Source organism: Saccopteryx leptura, chromosome 2 (assembly GCF_036850995.1).
Source record: "Saccopteryx leptura isolate mSacLep1 chromosome 2, mSacLep1_pri_phased_curated, whole genome shotgun sequence".
Taxonomy (NCBI): Eukaryota; Metazoa; Chordata; class Mammalia; order Chiroptera; family Emballonuridae; genus Saccopteryx; species Saccopteryx leptura.
Window position 1 is genome coordinate 37,460,355 of NC_089504.1, and position 25,081 is coordinate 37,485,435.

Sequence of the window (25,081 nt, forward strand, 5' to 3'; positions counted from 1 at the left end):
CCTTGGCCCCAGAAAAAAAGGCAGCACAGAACCAGCAAATATTTCATTGGAAATACACCAGACTCCGCCTGCTTCAGCTCAGGATGCCAGCCCCCGTCCCAGCCCCGTCTGTCCTGCAGTTCCCCTCCCAGCACAGCACAGCCTCTGGGAAGGAGGCTGGGGCCACGGCTGCTGAGCTGCTGGGAAGGTCTGGAGACTCAGTTTCCCCAAGATGGACTCCACTTCCTCAGGAATGATACCATGTCCTGGGAGGACTCTGTCTCCCTAGGAAGGAATCCATGTCCTCAGGAGGGCTCAGTATCCCTGGGAGAGCCACACGCCCCTAGGAGGGACAGTTGGTCCTGAGGGGGCTCTGTGGCCCTGCACAGGCCTCAGTCCTGAAGGACGCCATGGATGCAGGACAACTCCCGGCCCCGGAAGTATGCCAGGTCCTTGGAAGAGTTCCACGTCAAGAAAGACTCCAAGTCCTCAAGAAATACAGCTCGTCGTCTCTCATCCCTGGGAAGGCCCCACGCTGCCTGAAACCCCAAGACGAGCTCTCTTCCCCTAGGGAGGGTTCATGTTCCCCTGCAGCCAGGCCCAAAGCCCCTCTCAGCTGGTACAGATACTGCTGACAGGGGCCCCTCCCGGGCCCACCAGGCCCAGCTCCTCCTGCTCGTTGATGCACAGCTGGTAACCGCAGCCCCGGGCCCGGGCTCCAGAGGGGACCCGGTGGTCAGTCTTGGCACGAGGGGGCAGCAAGAAACCCACACTGCCGGCGATGAGCATGTGCCAAATGCTGTGAATGTAGAAGTAGTTGTCTCGGGTCTCCACAAAAGCATAGAGTAGGATGGCACTACCTGCGATGAGGCTGCCCGGGCACAGGTAGAAGAGCCAGCGGCGCCATGTGGGTGGGTAGCAGTGCCGGCGGCGGACGCTGCGTACTGTCTGGGGAGGCAGAGATGTAGGGCTCAGGAATGTGGGCCCAGGAACCCGAGCCAGAGCCAGTCACTGTCAGACTTCCCCTGAGCCGTGGCTGTGACTGCTGAGACTGGAATGGGTATCCTAGGCAGAATAGTGATGATGACAGGGCCCAAGCCTGCCCTCAGTTGGGGACCAGATACCCAGGGCCCTGCATCCAAGTCCTGTTGGGGTCCCCTACCCATAGCCCTCCCCACCCTTACCCAGGCTGTGGCCAAGATCCCCAAGGCGAAGAGACTGGGTCCAAGCAGATTCCAGAGTCCATGCCGGTCAAGCTGCAGAGCCATGGACAGCAGCATAGCCCCCAGCAAATACAGCACCTAGAGAAAGAGGACTCTAGGGAGCAGCAGGATGGAGAGAGGCGCTTGGCAGTGCCCTCAGGGAGAGGCTGGGAATGGATTTTAAGTAGACTTTAGCTATGGTTGTCCCCCAGGGCCCATTCTGGACTGACCTGTTTGACCACAGGCTGTAACCGAGCCATGGCAATGACAGTGACCCACACGGACATTAAGGAGCCCAGGAAATCACAAAACTGTAGCACATCATAGTCCATAATGCAGAACACCACAATGCCTGGCTGGTCACAGGCATGATAGAACTGGAGAAAGAAATGACAGGCATTGAGAAAACTGGGGACAGAGGTTCAAGTCTACAAAACTGAAAAAAGAGGCTGCAAGGGTGGTGGTACACTGCTGTCAGAGAAGCAGCGGTCAGAAGTCAGAGGCTGCACAGACTTGAAACACCATCCCCTCTCCACTCCTGAGAAAAATATGGCAAAGAGGCCTGGTCTGCCTATATCTGGCAGCCCTGACCCTCATCCTCACCTTCTTAACCTTCCTGCATATGGAATGTGCTGTAAAGAACACCAGACCAGGGAGGTCCCAAGTCTCTCAGGCTGAGGCCGATCCTTTCCCCACTTCCTCATGCTTACTGTGGGTTCCATCTATAATCTTCATCCTTGACCCAAGTCTCGGCCTGGACTGTGGCTTCTTGGCCAACCCTGACCCCAAGCCTCTCCGAACGTCCGAGTCTCCCAAGAGCTCAGACTCTGAATTGGGCTTCAGCCTCAGGCCTTGCACTAACTGGCCCTCTTCATCACCTCCTACCCAATGCCATGGTAGTCACAGTAAGAATAAAGGCAGCCCCGACAGCCATGCAGAAGAGCATGGCACTTCACACCATGGGAAAAAATACAGGGAGCATACAGTGTCCACTTGTCTACCTGTCCTACCTGCAGGGGACATAATAAGTAACAGGGTATTAAGGAGATTTAAAGAGGGGTGCAGGGGACACAAGTGAAATTATATCAAGCTATCCAGGCACCTCAATTAAAGAATCAAGGTCTGCCATCAGCCCCCCCTTGGTCTGTGGTCCCACTCCCTGTGCCTCTCTGGACAATGCTATTATGGCTGCTGACATTCTGTGAGTCACCTGAGTTCTTTTTGTCTTGGAATATTTGCTGTCACCTTTCTCTGAAGTTCTTGTAGAATTTATGATTTGAAATTTTATTGATGCCAAACACTAAGAACATGTATGGTTGCAAGAATATCTTTGGTGCAATAATGATGGGAACACATATCCCTCTGGAGATTTATGTCATTCACCTTATGAGCCACCCAAAGATAAGATACTGGCCAGACCTCTGAGGAAAAGCAGCTCCAGACTGAGAACAAACAGCAAAGCAGCAGGCTCACTCCTCCATCTCCTGACATCGTCCCTGCTCCAGTCAGGAAAAACGGGTTGTTATGGTGAGGGAAGCAGGGTTAAGAAGAAAACTAAGAGGCTATAATGGAAGAGCAAAGGTTGTGACCTACATAAACTTCATCAAAATCTACTCTTGGAGCTGAGTTTGAGGCATGCCAGAAGATTTTAGGGGATCAAAAGAATTTAAGATTTCTGTGAATCAATCTGTCCCCTATGTTACCCCAGGCCCTCTGGAAGCCATAGCTATTGAGGGCATCTCCTGATAGAAGAAATAAGTTGGTGTAGTTTCCAGAGTTGGACTGGAAACATCAAGATGAACTGAAGCAGGGGCAGGAAGGCTAAGTGCTCTGGCATCCAAAGGTGGCTTTTGAAGTGTCTTGATCATTGACAGAAGGGACCTGTTAGGCACTACTTTCAGCCCAGGTCAGTTTCTTCATCATTCTATTAAAAGACAACTCTAAGTCACAAGGGCTCTGAGCCCCAAAGAGCAGCCTCACAGACCTTGGTGAGACAGGTCTCCAGGCCCTCCAGAGGCGTAGCCTTGGGTGTGGGAAGAGGGCAGGGGTATCCAGTCCACAGCTGAGGAAAGGGAGCTGGAGGAATCTCACAGGTTGATCACTCACTGGCAGCAACAGGGTCTCTGCAACTTCTGGGAAGAATGGAAATGGGAGAACTAGTCTCCTGTTTGAACGCATTAATGAGTTGAGAACAAGAAGATGGAGATGAGGTCAGAAAGAATAATTCAGGGGGGAAAAGCATTGTATCTCAAACTCATATTACAAGCCATGACACCCCAACCTTAATCAGACAGCATCCTCCTTAGGAAAATCATGTGGGAAATTAAAGCAGGTCTGTTGTAAAAACTGACAGAATCTAGCCCAGATGTCGAGTTGCCATCCATAGAAGGGAAAACAGATTTGAAAGTTTAGTTTCCAGAGCCAAAGGATGAGAAATTAATTGTTAATGTTTCTTCTGAACCTATTGAAGAGTTCATCTGGTCAAATTATAAAATCATAACTTCAACAGAAAAATGGAAAGAAAGGGTAACTAATAAAGGGCAGGGAGAAGCTAGGAGTTTTTTAAAAGGAAAAAGAAAACTTAGGGATATTAGTTGGCACTGGGAAATCTTGGGTTTGATTCCTTCACATTTTAAGCTGTGAGACTTAAAATTTGTATACATATCTTATCTCTTTTCCTTTACATTAGAGGTAAAGTCCCTTCAGGAAGAGAAAGCCTTGGAATGATCATATTTTAAGTACTAAAGACTACTACATTACCCCATATTATTTTACAATTTGAATTTTATTTTAAAGCATTATTAATTTTACATTTCCGACATAATGAAGCACTTTCCCCATATGCCTGACTTTCAAGTATAGAGAGGGAAATGCCCAAACATCTCTAGAAGAGAAACTTGTAATAAACCCTTCAATCTCAGATAAGAGAGAGGATATATATCAGCAGAAGGAAAGTCAAGCTGAATCACCTAATATTGAAGACACATCTAAGGGAACAATTAATTGAAGGCTGATCTCAAATTTCTCTGCACTGAAAAAAAGAATAGCAAATAATGAAGAGATAGTCTCTAGAGTGGACAGGTTTTAGGGGGAAATCATCTCACTAATGTTCTAATCACAGAATAATAATGACTGATTATGCTCCAAGTACATTAAAAAGTTAAAGAGCTTGTTTGAGGTTGTAAAAAGCCCACAGGGATAGAGTTAAGTTAGAATCGCAGTGTGAGGGAATTATTATTTTATTCAGTGAGAGGAGAGGAGGTAGACAGACTCCCATATGCACCTGACCAGGATCCACCCGGCAAGCCCCCTGGGGAGTGATGCTCTGCCCATCTGGGGCGTTGCTCTGTTGCTCAGCAACCAAGCTATTAAGTTGGCGCCTAAGGCCAACTTGCTCAAATTGAACCATGGCTGCAGAAGGGGAAGAAAGAGAAAGAGAAGTGAGAGGGGAGGGGTGGAGAAGCAGATGGGTGCTTCTCCATGGCTGAAGGGGAAGAGAGAGAGAGAGAAGCAAGAGGGGAGGGGTGGAGAAGTAGATGGGCGCTTCTCCTGTGTGCCCTGACTGGGAATTGAACCCAGGCCATCCACACACAGGGCCAACACTCTAATCCTGAGCCAACCAGCCAGGGCCGTGAGGGAATTATTGTTCCATTAAAAAGTGTGGCCTAAATCAGCTTAGTGTATCCCAAGGTTCTCTTTACCACGCCACAGTCGCAGAGCTCCAGGGAAAAGCACCCTGGTCTCATCTCTCCAGGCAGAGGAGAACAGATGCTCCATCTCCACACATGCTGCAGATGGCTTTTCCAGTTTACCTGAATCATTACCAGCTAGAAGCAGTGGTCATTGGGACTTGGACGTGAGCTGCAAAGTATAGAATTGTGACAACAATTCCAGTGCCATGCGGACTTTTCCTGGATGTGGACTTTTCCTGGACCCCTGCTCCTTGTGACAGCTCCTAACAAACTGAACTGGGGTTGGGTTGCATTTGCAGGGATTTGGAATGGTGTTGGTGCCAACTTGGATTTGGTGAACATGTTAAGGACACAACTCTTTTATGGATTTTTGCTGTATTAGCCAAGAGTTTGCTTAAAGGCCTTAATCACTGTAAAAAAAAAAAAAATAGAAGACTGGATAAAGAAGATGTGGCACATATACACTATGGTATACTACTCAGTCATAAGAAATGATGACATTGGATCATTTACAATAAAATGGTGGGATCTTGATAACATTATACGGAGTGAATTAAGTAAATCATAAAAGACCAAGAACTGCATGATTCCATACATTGGTGGGACATAAAAACGAGACCAAGAGACATGGACAAGAGTGTGGTGGTAATGGGGGTGGGGGACAAGAGTGTGGTGGTAATGGGTGGGGGAGGGGAAGGAGGGGGAGGGAAGGAGAGGGGAGGGGGAGGGGAGGGGCACAAAGAAAACTAGATAGAAGGTGACGGAGGACAATCTGACCTTGGGTATGAGTATGTGACATAATTGAATGACAAGATAACCTGGACATGTTTTCTTTGAATATATGTACCCTGATTTATTGATGTCACCCCATTAAAATTAATAAAAATTTTAAAAAAAGAGATGCAGCAAAAAAAAAGTGTGGGCTAATTTTTATATTGGTTTTCCTTTTGTCAATGGTAATAAAAGAAGTGGTAAAAATGACACAGAAAGATGGAGAATCTGAGAAATTCAGAGTGCAAATTGGCTTCTCTTAATATAATTCTAATCTAATCTGATAATTTCCTCATCTTTGGGCATTTCCTTACTTATGAGGTAATTTTGGAAAATTATCCTAGATTATGCTTCTGTAAAAGTTTATCTTTTTATAAGATTAGTGTATAGTTCATCTAATGCTCCAAGCACTACAGAATGTAAAACTGGAAATGCAAATGTATTTAATCCATGCAAAGATTATGATATTTGCACTCAGGATATAACAGAATTTACTGCTGCTCTCTATTTCCTGCTTCCATTTTCTCTTGGAAACAGTAATGGGATTTTGCCAAAGGCCACCACCAGTTACTTGTGATAGTTTGAGGAACGGAGAGGTAATGAGGAGGCAAGCTTGCAACCTGGATGTCAGCCATCAGCAAGGAAGACTGCAGGATATCAGCTCTGTCTGGGTTTTGAGTAGCAGAGCGAAGGATGGGAAGACTTGAACTGTATGGGTTAGAACTGCACAACTGTAATGTTTATTTTCCCTCATGATTTCTTATATTTGGTTTGGTTATATTTTCTGAGCTTTTGATTGGCTTGCTTTACCCTTTAAAAAATTGAAAACTACTAAACTGAGGTCATGAGTTGCTCTGTGTGTGCCAGGACTTCTGGGAAACTGAAGTCAGCGTAGAAACTTACCAGTGCACCCTCCCTACCCTGGTGCAAGGGGAGCAATAGATCTCAGCAATTACATGGGAGGGATCTGGAGTCAGGCTGAGTGAACATTTTAGTTCTGCCACTCACCTTATACGTTAGACAAAATATTTAAACTTCTCTCATCTGCAAAAAAGGAGGATGGTTTTTAAAAAGTACCTATCTATTATTATAGTGCTATTGTGTGATGATTCAATTAGCAGTGGCTGGCACACAGCATGTATTTAGTAGAAGTTATTTTGGTGCTATATAAACTGTTTAGCTATATACAAAATCAGGTGCTAGGTTTGTGGCTTGTTTTGTTTGTTTTTTTAACATATTGTACATCTTTTATAACATATTTTACATTTTACATATTTTATATATTTACGTTGTAAACTCCTGAAGAACAAACCAATGTCTGTGCCTGTGAACTGGATAAGAATCAGTGCATTACCCCAAGTAGAGACTATCGTACCCCAAGTAGAGACTATCGTGGATTTGAAGACAGAGAAGATTGTCATCTACCATACTGGTATTGTGACCTACAACATGACCAATGGATCCTTAAATGAAGACTGCTTAGGAATAGAATAAGTCTAAACTAAGTCAAGATTGGGAAAGGAGGGAAAACAGGGAACCTACTGGGAAACTGAGAGACCACTAGCTCTACATTTTGGCCCACACAGAAAAAAACAGGAGTTCGAGCAAGACTTTAGGCAACACCTCAGAGTCAGTATCTGTTCCTTAGTCTTCTGCTCATTGCCTTATTTAAGAAAGCAGAAGGTCTGTATGTGGTGCCAGTCACTGAGGCTCCCTCAGTGTTCCTACTGGGTGGAAGGTGTTTTACTCTTAGGTTGATTTGCCATTGTATCCAGAAAACGAGGAGTCATCTGGGACTGAACACTCGAGCCAATGCCCAGATGCCTGTGTGAAGTGCAGGACACACACACTTGCCTACGTGCCCTGGGCTCCTCATACACTTAAGTACTCTTATTAATTGTGAATCACATTAGATCTGCATGCAGCCAAAAGTGGACTGGTGGAACAGCTGTTGCTGAGGATTTGGTGAGCAACAGTATAAGGGCATCTGGCAATAAGGAAGAGAAACAGTGTCTAAGATAAAAATAGAATGAGGCACTGTCAGAGCAGTTCTAAAAAGGGGGCCGGTAAAGAAGAATTGGAATGTGCTCTTCTCATCCAGCTTAAGAAGCCAAGTCTCTCTACATGGCACAGATACAGGCTACTCTTCCTCATCATCTGTGGATGAACATCCAGGAGGAACCTGTGTATGACATGACCCTTAGTTTCAGGACATTTTGCACCCCACCCTTCTCCTAAGTGATAAGTAGGATTTTTGTAATTTGGACATATATCTGGTCTATTAGTGTTGAACAAACAAGAGGCATCTATTGGTTTTTGTGATATTTGTGTTGCTAAGATGTGAGGAAAGTCTGAATCCCTCTAATATTTTTGCAGGGCTCATAGGCAGGCAGTGTGTCCCAGATGCCCAGAGCCCAGAGATGAAATGAAATGATCTCTGGATGCAAAATATCGGGGTGGGGGTAGGGTGTCCACATGGAGGATAAGTCACATTAGCGGACTCACTCCTCTGCCTTTCCTTGGAATATCTGTGATGCAGGCTTGTAACATGAATTTTTATGATTATGGAAGAGTGGAAAGACAGAGAAGAGACTGTGGAGATTCTGTAATGGGAGGAGAGGTATTTAAAACTATATTAATCTTGATCAAAATATGTTCCTTTGGGCTTGGATTTTATATCATACTGCCACTTTTCATGATGTCTCGACATAATTGAATCCATAAAGCTTCTTAGGAACTTATGAGCCAGACTGTTCTATAAATTACCCAAATATAGAGATCCCCTCTGCCTTCCAAAAGTTCCATGATAATTCAAGAATGCCATGGCCACTAAACGGGGAGATACCTTTTCATACCATAAGAACACACTCACATTGTAGAAACCCTCAGTAGATGGAGAACAGGGACACAGTATAACTAGCCCTCACCTCATGAAAGAACACAATGACACTGACACATGGGTGACAGTGCATGTCTCCTGCCCCATGCAGCTCTCACAGTGAGGGTACAGTTCCGTGCTGCAGAACAGTTACTTGCCCAGTGTACTGAGGTAAAGGTCTTGGCCCTCGGGGTGGACAGGCAGGGTGTGAGACAACTAGAGACCCCACACTGTCTGCAGTGGCTGTCGGTTTTTTAAGTTACAAAGAGGCTTATTCATTGATCCCAATGTGCCTTACAAAAATGGCCATATTCTATGTGTGCCACTGTACGAAAAGGTGGGAAAGCACTGCCACAGAAGACAGTCACTAGGAGACACCCTCATATTATAAAGGTATAGACATCCCCAAACTGTGAAGAACATGGGGAAAGGTAGAAGCTCACACACCACCACGGATAAGGACTCGAGGAAGACACTGACGCCACCGCATACCGTGGAAAAGAACATGGTGAACACGTAGACAGCAGCTTCCAGAACATATCGGCTCCGAATGGCCAGGACCACGGGTGGCAAAAACATGAGGTTGCTCAGGCAGAGCAGGAGTGTGGACAGCAGCTGGAATCCGTAGGTGAGTGCATCCGCACTGTCGGTGCAGCCCCAGCCCCGCCACCCTGCGGTGGGAAGGGCACAGGGTGGGAGGGTACAGAAGGTAGCCTTGGGTGTGGCCGACGCTTCGCCGGGGGGGGGGGGGGGGGGGGGGGGGGGGGGGGGGGGCTGTAGCTAAGCCCGGTACCACTGCCAGGGGAAGGGGGTCTCACCCAAGCTCCACCCTCCCATTCTCTCCAAACCCAGCCTCATTTCAGGTTGCCGCCCAGTCCCGCAGCCCCGGCGCTCGCGAAGCCCCCCAGCCGCGCCTCCCCCGCCGGGAGCGCTCACCCGCCTTGCACTCGCAGGCCGCGTACAGGTAGTTGTGCGTGCGCAGCAGCTTGCACTGGCCGTAGGGCCCGCAGTCGTCCACACACGGGGACAGGAAGGTGCGCAGCCGCACCTCGGCAGTGGCGTTCCGGCACCGCACAAACCTGCGTACACACTGGCTGTCACCTGGGGCTCGGGCACTGCCTCCTGTCGGGTCCCGCCGCGAGCCACTTACCGAGGCCCCGCCCCGCACAGGGAGCGAAGGGTCAGGAACCAGGTCCCCGTCTGCGGAAACGGGATTCGAAGTCTAGCCACTCTGGAGGTGGCACTGACTGAGAGGAGGAAGCCAGCCAAGGACTCTGAGGGGAGAAGAGAGGGGTCAGTAAGGAGGAGAAGGGGTCAATTTGGGTCAGGACTTAAAGAACCCACACCTACCTGCCCCTACTTGCCCAGACCCTATTCCATCCTTCCTCCATACCATGCCCCACCCCATCCCCGCCCCTGCTCTGGACTACCAGCCATCTCTGCTTTCCCCATTCCTCGTCCTCACCTTTGGAACAGGTCATTGCTGCATCCCCCAGACTCAAGGGCACCTCATGAGTCAGGCATCCAAACACTGTCACATTTTCCTGGCGCAAGGAGCTCTGGGGAGGGCAGGTATGAAGTTCATCCCACCCTCCAGGTCCTAAGACCACCACCACCACCACCACCCCAGACTTCCACACCTGTTAACCCCTCCCCATATACTCCTCCAGGCCCTCACGGGACATCACATTTCTGCAGGTGCTCTCAACACCAAAGCCCATCTTTCCACCCTTTTCAGAACAGAAAGACTGGGAAACACCAAATCTCCCACATCAGAGATCTTTCAAAGACTAATGAAAAGGCACGGCCCAAAACCAAATCCTTCCTTTGGGCAGAATTTTAAAAAACGTTCAGGCTAAGCCTATCTAGTTTGTGGGGAGGCGGGGGGGGGGGGGGGCGGGGGGCGGTTGCTGGATGTAGAAACTAGTTGTGAACAAAGTAACTGTAAGGTCTTCAATCATCTTCACCTCTTCACCTGAGTCTGAAGGCAGGAGGAGGCCTATAAAGAAATGTACTCTCCTCAGGTGAAATGATCAGGTACTGAAGAATGGTAATAGAATGCCTAAGGGGTTAAATGTAGCAATCTGGTTGGGATTAAAAGAAACTGAATATCCACAGGAGTAAATGTAAAGGGTTGTCTACAGGAATAAAATAACAGGTTGCCGTAAGCTCACCTCATTCAAGAAGGATTTGAGGTAGCTTATTAAATACATATTACAGGATAAAAAAAATCCATGAGGGAAACTGAAAAATCAGGTAGGAAAATAAAGTTTGGCCCTGCCTGGTTGCCTCAGCAACAGAGCGTCGCCTGGCATGTGGAAGTCCCTGGTTTGATTCTCGGTCAGGGCACACAGGAGAAGCGCCCATCTGCTTCTTCACCCTTCCCCTCTACTTCCTCTCTATCTCTCTCTTCCCCTCCCACAGCCAAGGCTCCATTGGAGCAAAGTTGGCCCAGGGACTGAGGATGGCTCTATGCCTCGACTCCAGCCACAATGGAGCAACACCCCAGACGGGTAGAGCATCGCCCCCTGGTGGGCATGCCCGGTGGATCCCAGTCGGGCACATGCGGGAGTCTAACTGCCTCCCATATGTTTGATACTGACTTCCAAAGCAAAGAAAGAAACATGATGAGTAACCAGACTTATGGGTCCATCAGCAAAAGGTTAATCCGAGTCACAGAAGTATAGCATCTATAGGTGTGGTTCTCATCAAAGCAGTACTGTGTGCTGGTATGCATCCTGTCCTCAACAACAAGAGTGAATTTCATACAACTTTCCTCAATGCAAGCCCAGGACAATATGCCACAGTATTATTCAATAAAAGTCATGGGGGGGGGCAAAGATAAAAAATGTTTTTTAGGGATACAGCTCTCTGGTCCAAAATGACCAGTTGTTGATTCAAGGGGGGGGGGGGAATCAAAATAGTTGGAAAGATCAGAGTAGATATGCGAATATACCTTTCAGAATAAATACAACAGCTGTCTGAGGTGTGTAGCAGGAGTCACAGCATGCAGATGGGTGGAATGTAAGCATATGCCCATAAGAGTGAACTGACAAGAATGCAGAGAGGAACAGGGTGAGGGACCGCAGGGGGCTGGGCCTCTACTCTCAGGATACTGAGGAAGAACAAGTAGGGGTGCAGCCGGTCTCTGATATGGGCTCTATAGTTTCAAGGTCAAATCAAGACTTCATTGTCACTGCCCAAAGACATGGCTATACGCAAACACAAAATACATCCAGTTTTAGCCCGAACAAAGTCAGACAGAATTTAGGTATGAAAATAAGAAACATCTTCAGGTTGAAGAATCAGCTCTGCCCTGACCAGCAGGACCACTTGAAAATTCTCAGCTATGTTCCATAAAAGACCATATCAAGCCACAGACCAGGTCTCAGTTCAGCTCACAGAAAAATGGTTCCTGCCCCCAGAGCTGGGGGAGAGTAGAATTAAAAGGATCCCTGGCTAGGGGACCCTTCTTGGATCAATACCAACCTAAGACAGTTGCTAATGGCCTTACACAAGGCTTTGCCCTCAGCCCAGTCTAATTCAAAGCATAAAATAATGACAAGAGGTACAGAAGTCTGGCTCTTCTCCCATCCAAGTACTAACCAGGCCTGACCCTGCTTAACTTCTGAGATCAGACAAGAAGTCTGGCTTTTCAAGTGTGTGAATTACACAAAGTGGAGAAAGCCCAAGACCCAAACCAGTATCATCGGGAAATGCCTCAAAGATAAACATAAACTCTTCCACTCGGGTTAAAAAGTTCACTGCAAAATCTTGAGATGGGAATTGGCAGCAGGTCACATGAACCAGGCTCAGGGCACAGAAATGTGTATGCCTCTTGGTTACCAGGAGACAAATACAGCAGTCAGTGTGGAAAAGAACTGGAACGATGCACACCCAAGGACTACGCAGCTGTTATGAGGCTGTCTTCCTCTGTTTTCCAACCTTTTACATGTGATTCTATTATTTTTATAATTTCAAAGTAAATGAATACAATTGTTTTGAATAAAAAAGAAGGAAAGGAAAAAGGCCCAAGGATCTTAATTCACCCCAAGCCCTGGATCATCAGTGGGATGCAGCAGCAGAAAGAGGTCATTTAATCTCAGGCTGACCAGAAGTTTGGCCAGAAGAGACAGCAGGGGATGGGGAGAGGTCTAAGATGCTAAGACCACACAGCTTTGAGAAGGTTGAGGGGCATCTGAAGGGCCCCTCATAGGGGCCTGAGGATATAACAAATAGACCATGCTGATACAAGATGCGAACAGGGAAAATGTGAGGAGAGTGAGGGGGGATATGAGAATTTTCTGTACTTCCCACTCAGTTTTTCTATGAGCCTAAAATTGCTCTGAAAAATTGAGTCTATTAACTTTTTTTAAAAGGACTTGGACTGATTTACTGAAATACAGCTTCTGGGGAAAAAACAAAGATCAGTGGGTAAAAATCACAGGCAGGTTTTCATGGAACATCAGGACTGTCTGGCAGCTGGAACTGTCTAAATATGCACTGTGTGCCCTCACAAGGTGCTGAACTCCCCACCACAGGAGATATGCAAGAAAAGTGAACACCTGCTATAGACAGAGGCCCTTAGTAAGGGGAAGGTTAGGCTACAAAACTGGGGAGATCTGGGCCACTCTGAACTGCCCTGCCTGACCCAGCCATTCGTAGTGGAGTCAATAGGGCATGTCTGTTGAGCAAAAGTGGGCTGAGACATGGTCTCTAATCATAAAGTTCTCTAATCATAAAGTTGGGTGAAAGCAACCTTCATAGGCTTCCAGGAGGAAGTAAGGACCCCCAAACCTCTGTCACCTTCTTTTCCAAATTCCCCTATAGGGGTAACCTCCCTTGTCTCCACAAAGTACCGCATTGAGATGGAGCTCCAGGCTAAGGACACCTCCGCTGTCCAGCACTGGCAGTAGCCTCAGGCCAAACACAGCAGGGCGCTCAGGAGGGAGGGTCACACTCGGGCCGAAGAAGATGTAGAAGTGGACAGAGAAGGTGTCCAGCTCATTGCGCAGAGTCGGGCGCACTGGCCAGCAGTGCTCAGGTGGAGATGTGATCCCAGGCCCTTCCACAGGGGCCCCAAGGGATGGTGGTGGCTCCAGGGGCAATGGCTGGTTGCCCAGGGACTGGGGCATGTTCATGGCAGCTCCAGGGACCAGGGCACGGGACAGGCTTGGCTTCGGGCACTCTGTGGGGCAAAGGAAATCAGAGCTGAGGCCTGCCACCCTCACAGCCCTGTAGCCCACCACAAAGCAGATCTCAGCGGAAAGGTTTTATTTAGCAAAGGGTAGGAAGGGGTGAGAACTAGAATCAAATGTGCCTTAGAGTATGAGGCATCCAGGGTCACAGAATAGGGCCCAAGGGGTTCCTTGTGGTCATAGCTAACAGAATGTGATGTTGGAGGGAATCAAGGTCATCTCTCCCTCCTCAAGGACACTGTTGAATCAGATGATGGGCTTTCACAAGGCCAGTGTCCCGGAGGTCCTAGCTGTCCCTACCAACCCCAGGAAACCAAAAGAGAGATTAAATTAAGGAGAATAATCAGGTCCCTTAGTGAGATCTGAATAGTAATGATCTGAAGGCCTTCCAGTGACTTGAAGCTCCAAGTGGGAGGACTTCAATAAGAGTGAAGGAGCCTAGGAGGGGGCAGGGAGATCGTGGGGACATGGCAGAGAGGCAGTGAACACAGCCATTATGCCTGCCTCTTCCCAGTCACAGATGTCAACACGGGCAGGTGGCTGGGGCAGACGCGGGGCTTCTGACCTTGCAGCCGCACACACAGCTGGAAGCGGATGGTCTTGCCAGGGCCACGGGAGGGTGTCTCCACACGCACGTAGACCCAGTGCCCCCAAGGGGGCAGTGCTAGCTCCAGCTGGCATACTGAGGCACCTCCACAGGCCACAGAGCTTGAGTTGTGCAGGGGTGGGGCCTTGGGACGTAGGCGCAGTGTCAGGGGGCAGGCGGATGCCCCGCGGCCCCCCACACACACCAGCTGTGCTGAAACCCTGTAAGTGAAGCTGGGCACAAAGACCCTGGGCAGAGGAGAGGTTGGGGGTAAGAAAACACAGGGTATGGAAAGGTGAGAGGGATATCAGAATGAGGGAACCACTAGGAAGAGAGGGGCAGGGAGGAGTAAGGGGCACAGGAGAAGAGAGGCCTTTTCAGGTCTTCCCCTCTGTGCTGGGAGAGAGGGAGGCAGGGGTCCAACCATCCTGGGGCTCTGGGTGGCCCCGCAGTCCAGGTTGGCCAGAGGGAGAGCAGGAACACCCAGGTAGGATAAGAGGCCTAGAGAATCCCATTCCTTCCCTGTTGGAGGCCAGGGAAGGAAGCAGGAAAGGGTCAGGTTTAAGGGGATTTGACTTACTTGTATAGGGCTGAGCGATTGTGGGGAGAGAGGGTTTGCTCGGAGGGACGGCCAGGCACCAGCACGGCCACGTCCAGTAAACGCCGGATAATCAGCTGCGGCTGAAGGAGGTACTGACACTCATCCTGAAGACCCTGGGACAAAAGCAGGGTGGTGGGAGGGAAGAGACAGCAAGGGGACTACTAAAGCTAAGTGAACAGAACTGGCTGATGATGGGGGACAAGCCTCCTCTGGCCTCCTGCTCCTAGGGCAGTGACTGAGGGTTTTATAAGCTCTGGGTCTTTCCTGCCTGATTACTTCTGCCCTTTCTAGGTCTGCAGGATCCGCTGTGATCCTCAGCACTGGCTGAGGTTGGGGATTCAAACCCAGGCCCTTCTGACAATCAGACCCTGCCTGCCCCTCCTCCAATCTAACCCTTCCTCCTGAGAATTCCTGAACAGCCCCTCGAGGTCATTTTAAACCACCCCAATCCCCCACCAAGCCCTCAGGAACTTGGGCTACTGGCTCTCTTTGGGCCTTGGGAAACTCAATAAAGGCCTCCAGTTTAAATCTGCTCCCTCCCCCACAATGTCTTTAATATCCTTTATATCTTTAATAGCCTTTATATCTTTAATATCCTTTATTCCCCACCTGCCCCTCCAAGTACTCGTCCAGCCTCTGCTTTAATACTCCCAGGAAAGGGCCACATATACCTCCCAGGCAACCTCCAGACTGTAAGCAATTTGAAAACAGGAACCTGGTCTTACTTAATTTCTGTTCCCCCAGACACAGGGACTAATGTAAAGTGTACACCTCACAGATGAATGTTTGCTGAATCAATGAATGAAGAAATGTGTCAACCCAGCTGGGGGCAGCACTAATCTCTCTGAAGCCAAAACCTGTCTTCTGTCTCCTCTCACACTGTTCTGTCTCAAAGGAGCCACAGGGACAACAGCCACACCTCCAGAGGCTGCTCGTCTGGATCAGACTGCTAACCCTTCTGTACTCAGCTGACACCACCCCTGGGCCACACAGCCTCGGCACTCTTCAGTAAGCACGGTCCCATTTATTCTGGTTCCTCCTCTGCGGCATTTGCAGCTGCCTAAGCCCTGCAACTGTAGCAGTTCAGGGGAGGAAAGAGCCACCTGATCAGGTTTCTCTGATGTTCTGGACAATGACCGTGGGCTAGCCCAATAAACTAGAGGCCACTTTTCACTCACCTGTTCATTCTGACCAAGACAGATCTATAAATCTTGTTCTGGGACAAAAGTTCCAGGCTCTGACATCCCACTGAGTTCCACGCCATGAAACAAGACAGCCACAGCAGATTTCCAGCAAAGCTCCTCAAGGCTGGAAGGAGGTCTCAGTGGATGCCAGGACAGAAAACCCCATTACCCTCTGCCTGGACATTTTCTGTGATCTTTGCATCACTGCATCCCTAGCGCCTAGCACACCACCTGGCAAACACTAGGTGCTAAAAAATATCTGTTGAGTTCAAGAATGAGTATCAAAAAAGAGTGTACCTTCAGAGAGCTCCTAAATCCTCCTCATTGCTCAGAGACCTCAATCTCTGATATCCAAAGCAGATGTCCCTCACTTTTGGTGTCAAACCCTAAGGACCAGAACTACTATCACAAGTCATTTTATCTCATCAGCCTCACTTCCTATGACAGGAATCACCCACGGTAACCTTGTGGTGCATGATGCCCCAGGGTGGGGGCCCATGCTCAGAAGGTGACCCATTTCCTTGCTGGGCAGCCTGGGGGAAGAAAAACTTGGCTCCAATTTTGCTTGCTATAGGCTTAACTGAAGGATCAGCGGACATGACATTAACGGTTAAGATGTGCTCCTTCCTTAAACTATGTAAGGTACACTTGCAGTATCCCCCCTTATTGTAGAGAGAAGCATTCAGTCAGTGGAGACCAGGGAGGGTGCAGAGATGCAGCAACCTTCACCCTGGAAGAGGGTAAAGAAAGGAAACCCAAACTTAAGTCTTCAAGAACTGTCAAGGCAGAAGGCAAGTGAGAGTCCAAACTGAGTCAACATTAGCAATCATGGAAGGAACAGGGTCAAAGCCAGGAAACTTGAGAAACCATGGGTAGTAGTGTGGGAAACAGTCTGAAAGAAGGTAGAACAGAAGGCATTAGATTGATTCTGAGACTGTCCTCGTATGGTGGGCTGGGTTTCCTTAGGAAGGCTTGAGCAAGGTGGCCAGTCCCAGGCTCTGGATGGGGCTTGCAGACTGAAGATGCCCAAACACAGTTGGCCTTCTGCATGGGAATATCCCAGGACCCAGTACAGCCCCTGGCCCACTGTCAGCAGCAGTCAACACGAAAGTAAACCAGTGCTGGACAGACGGACTACAGGAGACAAGAGTGGAAGCAGGGAGACCACTTAAAAAGTTTCTGCAGTGGCCCAGGAGAAAGCTGAGGGTAGGTGTGCTAAGAGTGGAAATAGGGCGAAGTAGATGCATTCAGGACATGCTTTAGAAGTAGAGTTAACCAGACGTTTCTTTATAGATTGATTGTAGAGAAATAAGGGGGAATGAAGAAGCAAGGATGACACCTAAATTTGGAGCTTGAGCAATTGGTGAATGGCTGTGCTATTTACCGAGAAGAAGCTAGGGAAAGAAAAGACTTGGACTGGGAGACGTGGAAGGGGAATTGAAGAGATTTTTACTTTCGGCTTTGTTCTGACTTGTACATGCTAAGTTTGAGACATTTCTTTGATAGCTCATCTGAGATGTCAAGTAAGCAGTTGGATATAAAGTCTGAGATGCAAAGAAATTAGGACTCACTGAATACACCTGGAGAGCATTAATTTATACTCGGTACTTAATTATTGTGCTGGAGACACCTAACGAAAGAATGGAGAGTAAGAAAGGAGTGGTCCCAGGACCAAGCACGGGGGCCCCACAACATGTTTGATCAAGCAGAGCAGATGCCAGGAGAGGAAGCCGATAAGGAGTGGGCGGTGGGCAGAAAAGCCAGGACAGTTCTGTCAAGTCACAAAGGCCAGGAGGAGAGTCTTTCAAGAAGGGAAGAGTAATATAAAGAACTTATTAACATCTAGTTACTAGTTAACTCTGGAGAAGGGAAGTGAGGACTAGAAGGAGACTAAGGGAAGAGGAAGACTTACTTTTTCACTGCCTTTTATACCTTTCGAATGGTGTACCAGGTGCATATATTACCTATTCAAAACACAAATAAAATGATTTAGGAGGAGGAGGAAGAGCACAATGAGCCCTGTCAGCAGATTTTAACCTCTTCAGTTGAGAGACTGAGCCACGCTTTGTCCTAGTTGGTAGATTCAACCAAACCCTTTCTTCTATAAAATCTAATTCTTTGGTTTCTTCATTTTCATTTTTTTACCTGCTTTCAGTTACTTTCAAATCTTGGACTGGGAAGAGGAATCGTTCAAGGAGAACTGTGCCCCAGACATTTGGAGAGTCCTCCCCTATTGAGCCATGTGGGTGCCAGATGTTACCCACAGCCCAAAGGCAAGCCCCTCAGGGCAGACGGGCACCTGGCACCTTAGGACGAACACATGTTCCAAGACAGGAAAGGCAAGGAGATGGAGGGCATGTGGGTCAAGATGGAAGAGGCTGACAGGAAAAAGAGGAAAAGGAGGCCTGACTGTGGTGGCGCAGTGGATAAAGCATCGACCTCGAAATGCTGAGGTCGCCGGTTCAAAACCCTGGGCTTGCCTGGCCAAGGCATATATGGGAGTTGATGCTTCCAGCTCCTCCCCCTTCTCTCTCTCTGTTTCTCCTCTCTCTCTCCTTCTCTGTCTCTCCCTCTCCTCTCTAAAATGAATAAATAAAAAAATTTAAAAAAAAAAAAAAGAGGAAAAGGAAAGGAGGAGAGGTGACATCCGTTTTGGACAATATGAGGTTGAGAAGATGGCAGCAGAGCAACAAAAATTTGCCGTGCTCTTACTGTGAGCCAGGCTCTGCGCTGGCTGCTGGGAAGACAGCGGTGAGTGACACAGACGCAGGGGCTAGCGGAAGTGTGGGACCAGAGCTCAGGACTGTGGCCTGGACCAGATAAGCCACTTTTCTTTTACAACCTCTTAAGGCTCCCTGTCCCTTTCAGGATAAAGTTCAAACTTCTAGGCCCTTCATGATCTGGCCTCTGCTCAACCCACCAGCTCCCTTACTCACCCTAACAACCACCCACACTGAACCATTTCTGTTCTCAAGCTTTTAGCCCATGCTAATCCTACCACCCCAAATGCCTTTCCTTGCCTTCTCAACTTCAGTCCTCACTTCCTAACGGTTTCCTAAGACCATCTCTACCATATTACCAAGCTGAGTTAGCCATCTCTCCTTTGTCCTCTTAAAGCATTTCCTATTTCTCACTAACATACATCTTATTTATGTGTCCCCAGGATCCATCCCAAGGCCTGGGACAAAGCAGGTGCTCAAGGACAAAGGTCTAAAGAGAGGTCTGAGCTTAGCCCCAAAGCTAGAACAGCACTATCTTCTGATTGCTAGGACTCTTCAGAAGCCACCCAAGGATATCCCTGAACCCTATTACTTTCTGTGTTGGTCAAGCCTCATAGGAAGTCAGGACCAGGAATAAGGAGGAACCAACTCAAGAAGATGGAGTCCTAGAGGAATGTTCTGGACAACCCACCCACAGGCTTGAGTCTAGGAAATTAACTAGAGAATTTAAGAATCCTTAGAGGCTAATTTAAGATTCCAGAAGGTAATCAAATCCTCAGAGGGACCACAAAGATGATCCTTCCCTCCCCACCCCCACCCCTGAGCCTCTAGAACAGGCCTGACTGAAGAGCTACATCTCTCATGGTGTCCAGGTCTGCTGCCATTCATGGGCAAGATGAAACTGTGCCCTTTTCTCTTTGATCTCGCCGCACCCAAGGGAGCTCTGCTGGTTAGGGCTCCAGCTTGCAATACCAAATCCCTGAGCCCCAACTTGCTATATCTAGTTGCAAATGGATATGTCAACCAAACCTGGCTCTGACCTCTCCTAACCAGGCTTCATAATTCCAGCCCAGGACAGCTTTCATATTCTTTAGCATCCTGTTCTTTAAATCCTCTCTGCTCATGCTCCGTCCTTACCAGTGGCCCCCACACACACTTGGCTGCCCAGCCCTTGACAATGGCCAGCTTATTACACCCTCCCTTCCCATCAACAGACAGGAGTAAGAAAGGAGGACGTCTCCTTAACACCTGGAAGTGGCAGGAAAACTCTGTGGCATTTCCTTCCCCTCCAAACCAAAATAGAGAAGCATTCTGACCTTTGAGCCTACACTTCAGACTTTAACAAACTCTGCCCTATGAAATCAGTGCGGGTAGTCAGGATGGACAACAGCTGCCCAAAGCTGCCTTTCAACCGGAAAGAGCTGCCCTGCCCCAGAGTGTTCTCATCTGGTCTTCCAGAGGGTGCAGGGAGCTGAAATTGTGATGGAAGAGGAATTAGTCTCCCAGATGGACTAACGACTGGGCTGCAGACTACAAGAGTCTGCAGGGCTATCCTGGGTTTGTGCAGCAGCATTTGACCTAGCCCGGCTTCTGATCATCTCCATTAACCCTTGCACCTTCCAATAAGAAGGGACACTACACTGCAGTGCCGGGGCCTCTGGCTGATTGAAGACTCTGGACTTTTCCCTCAGCTTACGTGGACCTACCATGTCCTCCTAAGGCTCCCAAATTGCCTCCTACAGACCAAGTGACCTGCTGGCCTCTGGCCAGGCCCCACCCGAGCCACCCTCATGCTGACGCCCATCCTAGTACAAGGCTGGTGTTCCAAGTAACCCGCGGGAGGAATTCAGCAGAGATGGAGAAGCAGCTCTGGCCCCTCCTGCCCTAAACAACATCAACCCACCTTGACAGAGATGTGGCCGTGGGCCTGGGGAAGGTGGGCAGCCAAGAACCAGTCCCCAGGTAAGGGGCTGCTGACGTTAAAGATGCCTGAGGTACGGTTGGGCAATGTCCAGCTGAGGGTCAATGAGAAAACCCCAGGCACAGCTGTGTCCCCTGGGAAGTGTGTGTGCAGAGGATTGATGACAGGGGGTGCCCCGGACCGGAAATACCTAGGGACCAGAATGAGGAGAGGAGGAAAGCAGGTAATGGGGTGGGAGATGGGAAATCGGGAAAGATAGGAGAACTCATCACCAGCAAACAAGTAGATTCCCTACACTGGCACATACAATATAGAGGTTCCAGGTCGGAGGTCAGCACAGAAGGGGTAAAAGGTCAGCTCAGGCACTCACAGTCAAACAGTAGTCAGGAAGTAATCAGGAAACAGAGGTCTTGGCTCCTACTCAGTCATACTTCAATCTCAACAAGGGTCAGGGGTCAGGGTCAGGAAGTCTGTAAATACTCAAAGTCCCACTTTAGAAAGTGGTCTGGGGTTAGAAGTGGGGGTCAGGAGGTTAACTTATATACTCACACAGTCACACTTTGGTCTGGGCAGTGGTCCCCAAAGGATCCCCCCTGCTCCTTGAAGATGATGAGGTTCCAAACAGCCAGGAATGTGTCCTCAGGAACATGGAAGTGGAAGAGTTCAGTGCTGGCAAAGGAGCGGAAAGGACTCAGCTTGCGGGGTGAGCAGGTGGAGTAATCGGTCAAGAAGAGGCCTCCTGGGGGCAGGAGAGAAAGAAAGAAGTGGGTAGGGCAGAGGGCATTTCCAGTAAGTAGCAGGCACACCAGTCTTCCTCACCAATAGCACCAGCTGAACAAATGCTCTTTTCTGGGCCAGGAGCTGGGTCTCATGCTGCCCTGGCTGTGATCTGCTTTCGTTTTTACAATGTATCCAAGAGGGATGAAGGGAAGTGAACCAACTAATGGGGAAACAGGCTTCCCAGGAGTCCTGGCTGTGAGAACTGGAAGGCAGAAAGCCAGGAACTGAATAGCCTGGATACTACTGTCAGAAGAACGCAGGGCTCTGGAACACCCTCTGCTGGGGCTGTTGAAAAAAATGACCTGTTTTTATAGATAAGGAAACTGAGGCTTTAACCTACATCTGCATAAATCCGAAACCAGGACCTTTTATATGACCCCACAGCTACCCTTCACTTAGGAGTCATTGTTCTCCTCTTACCAAGCCTAACAAAACAGAGGTGTGGACAGTGAGCATGCCAGTGTGTGTGTTGGCATGGGGCTTGTAGACCACTGAGAAGGCTGGAACTCCACCTGTGGGGCTTGGGATTCAGCATGAAACTGTGTAACTTCCTTGTTTATTTTCTTCCCCTTTCTGTGCCCCTGTGGTCAGGAGCAGTAAAAACCCTCAGAAGCTTCACAAGAGCTGTCTGTATACTGGCTCAAGGCAGGAGGGGTAAGGGGAAAGTGTGGTGAGTCTGAAAGGGGCCTGCTTGGGTGGCAGAGGCAAGGACAGGAGCTGGCAGGCCACCACAAAGGCCCCTGGGGCAGGAGGAAGGGAGAGTCATCAGGCCCTCTAGGATTCAGAATGAGCAGCCAGATGGCACTTTCCGGAGGGAGGCCCAGGGAGGCAGTCAATTGGTGGCTTTGTGGAATCTCAAACCACTTGGTAATATTCATATTCAGAGCAGGGGGAGGAGAGTTCATCTCTAAATGAAAGCCAAGATACCTGATCATGGCATTAGGAGCAGAGCCAAGATGAGCAGGAAAGTCTGGTATCAGCAGCTAGCCAGGTAAACAAGGGGGCTAGGACTGCTGTAATAGTGAAAATGACCCGGTAGCTAAGCTGGATAGGAGAGAATCCCAAATGGCAGGCAACGTTGTGGGGAATCTGACCACTCTGGAGACTAAGATCAGTCTCAGAGAAGCCCAGAAGATGCCCCCAGGACAGGTGAGATGGTTAGGGATTCAGCAGTTTCAGGATGGAGAGAGAGAGAGAGAGAAAGAGAGAGAGAGAGAGAGAGTGTGTGTGTGTGTGTGTCTGTGTGTAGGGGAGATCTTGATGCACAGTTTTCCGCCAAGTAGGAAATACCCACAGGGCTACCTATCCTGACAATCTCCCTCTCTGGAAATGGGAGATGTAACTCCAAAAATGAAGTGTTTGAAGTAACAGAGAAGGAGGCATCTGGGAAGGGAGGCTGCTGAAGGAGGCAATGGGGGTTCAGGTTGGCCCACCTTAGAGAGAACCCTGATTACAAGTGCCATTTTAACAACCAGTTAGCCAAACTCAACAAAAAATTAGATATCAGTTCTGCCGAACCAGTGCGAACCAGCTGAATCCCACCACTGACTTCTGTGCTCTGTCTACTGGAGCAGGAAGAGCTGAAGAGAACATATGTGGGCCAAAACATGTACCCTCCCCCTTACACAATAACATAGGGTACTCAGGGGACACACATGCTCACATACACCCCATGCAACATACATGTGCCTACACTCGCCAAAGCACAAGCATGTACATCCACTGCATATGCCCAGTATTTCCACAGTTGCCTCAGGTATACACTCAGACACATGAGTGTCCAGATACCAGTGAGCTTGGGCATCTCTGCAGGGGTGGTGACCTTTGGCATGCCCTGGCCTCCCAAAGCTTGTACACTGACCAGGTCTCCAGAGTTCACTGAAACCCAGCCCCCACCTACTAGCTACTTTGTTATTTGTTATAGCCAAAGACTCTCTAAGGCACATCTCCATCACCCACCAGAGGTGGCTAAGGTTTAGGGTCATGAAAACCACAGTCATCTCCTTAGGATGGAGCCATCTTTATGGCACATCTAGGGCCAGGATCCCCCACCCCTCCCACATTCCACCCCTTAAAAAGTCAGACCTCTCCCTCTCCTATCTAAATCAGTTCCTTGTTGGATGGTGGCCCTAGGCTGACAACTGGCAGATGAGGAACAGTTTGTCAATGAAGCCCCCTTGTGGGCAGACAGGGGAGAGGAAAGGTTGTTTGTGCTTTGAGCCCTTCCCCACTTGGGTTTGTTTTCCTATTAGTCATATATTGCAGTGAAAAAAACCACTAGCATGGGATAGAAATTAGGAAACTTTTCTTAGCCCCAGGACTGCCATTTACAAGCTTTATGACCTTGAGCAAATTGCCCCCTGCTGAACCTCAGTTTCCCCATCTGCAAAATAGCCTCTGAGTTTCATTCAGCCCTACTCTAAAAGTGTCAAGAATTATTCCTAGGCAAATCAAGCTTATTTGAAACAAAACTCAAAACAAGAAGAAAACAAATTATAATGGTGACTAACCCATATATCTCTGGTGCTATGTGTTATTTTCAAAACTGCTTTCTTAACCCCGTTTTAATGCATGCCTAATATCTCAAAACTTTGTTAGTTCTTCCCACAGTAGACTAGAGACTGTCTAGTGTGGAACTATTTCTCTCCCATTAAACTTTATGAGCAGGAGCAAGACTTCCTTGGCAAAGCAAGAGTCAAAGTGAGGTCAGAATGGACACCAGGAAAGAAAACCTTGGAGTCTCTGTCCTAGGGACTGTTAGCCAACTGCTGAGCCTCAAGCCCACAGTTCCCTCTCTTCTGACCCTCCCAGTCCTTCTCGGATATTTAAGAACTCTATCTTCCCTCCTTCTCCCCACTTCTTGCCCAGTGTTCTAGTTACCAAAGTCCCACCTCTCCCAGTTCCCTCCAGGCCACCCCTCCTGCCAGAGCCCCATTCCTGCCTCAGTCTTTGCTGCTTCTGCACTCACCAGCCCCTGGGCCAAGGACAGAAAACAGCAACAGCAACAACAGGGCTGGCGGCAGCTGGAGCCCAGACCTGAGTCGAGGCTGGGAGAGGGGCAAGGTGTGAGAAAGGGGGCTGGGTAGTGGGAGAGACTTGGGTAAACAAAGAGATGAGGGCAGAGGTTGAGATAATGGGTTGAGCTGAGCTGGGCATGGGGGCTTGAACAAAGGCAGGGGATGGGACGGAAGGAGATGCTGTGATGGGGACTGGAGTAAAAAAAGGGTTTGGGCCCTGGGCTTAAGCAAACAGGGGGGCTGGGAAAGGGACGGGGGATGGTGGGACAGGGGCTGGGCTGGAATTTGTGACAGGACGGCAGATGACGGGGATGGGGGCCAGACCCAGGCCTGAGACTGGGGCTGGAGGGAGAGCCTGGGCTGGGACTTGGATCTGGGCATTCGCTGGTATCCAGGCCGGGACTGGGACCGATTTGGGAAGCAAGGCGAGGGAGGGGCCGGGGGCCAAGGCCTGGATTGGGATAGGACAAGGGGCCGGGACAAGGGCTGGGCCATGGCCCGGGGCGGGGGCGGGGCCGGACAGGCCAGCGCGGGGCTCTCGCAGAGCTGACC

General features: G+C 49.1%; 1 protein-coding gene across 3 annotated transcripts; it reads right to left on the reverse strand.

The window, feature by feature from the left end:
- Positions 1 to 63: 63 nt before the first annotated feature.
- On the reverse strand, positions 64 to 25,032 carry TMEM8B (transmembrane protein 8B). Of its 3 annotated transcripts, none has more exons than XM_066367695.1 (13): positions 24,481 to 25,032; positions 21,282 to 21,471; positions 20,715 to 20,922; positions 14,887 to 15,020; positions 14,286 to 14,554; positions 13,382 to 13,710; positions 9,988 to 10,081; positions 9,673 to 9,796; positions 9,459 to 9,601; positions 9,015 to 9,193; positions 1,412 to 1,558; positions 1,164 to 1,280; positions 64 to 923 (listed from the first exon to the last, which is right to left on the reverse strand). In XM_066367695.1, the coding sequence occupies exons 1-13, from the start codon at positions 25,022 to 25,024 to the stop codon at positions 558 to 560; spliced, it is 2,844 nt and encodes a 947-aa protein (XP_066223792.1). In that variant the 5' UTR covers positions 25,025 to 25,032; the 3' UTR covers positions 64 to 557. The 3 variants fall into 3 exon arrangements, with proteins under 3 accessions (XP_066223792.1, XP_066223793.1, XP_066223794.1); XM_066367696.1 differs by having other exon boundaries at positions 64 to 927; XM_066367697.1 differs by lacking the exons at positions 21,282 to 21,471; positions 24,481 to 25,032 and adding an exon at positions 18,004 to 18,055 and having other exon boundaries at positions 20,715 to 20,823.
- Between the last annotated feature and the right edge of the window lie 49 nt (positions 25,033 to 25,081).

Coding starts and splice junctions, on each gene's coding strand:
- TMEM8B (XM_066367695.1), bottom strand. CDS start 25,024: ATGGCCCAGCCCTTGTCCCGGCCCCTTGTCCTATCCCAATCCAGGCCT. Junction 1,281..1,411: donor TACAGCCTGTGGTCAAACAG/GTCAGTCCAGAA, acceptor CTCTTTCTCTAG/GTGCTGTATTTGCTGGGGGC. Junction 924..1,163: donor GGATCTTGGCCACAGCCTGG/GTAAGGGTGGGG, acceptor CTCCCCAGACAG/TACGCAGCGTCCGCCGCCGG.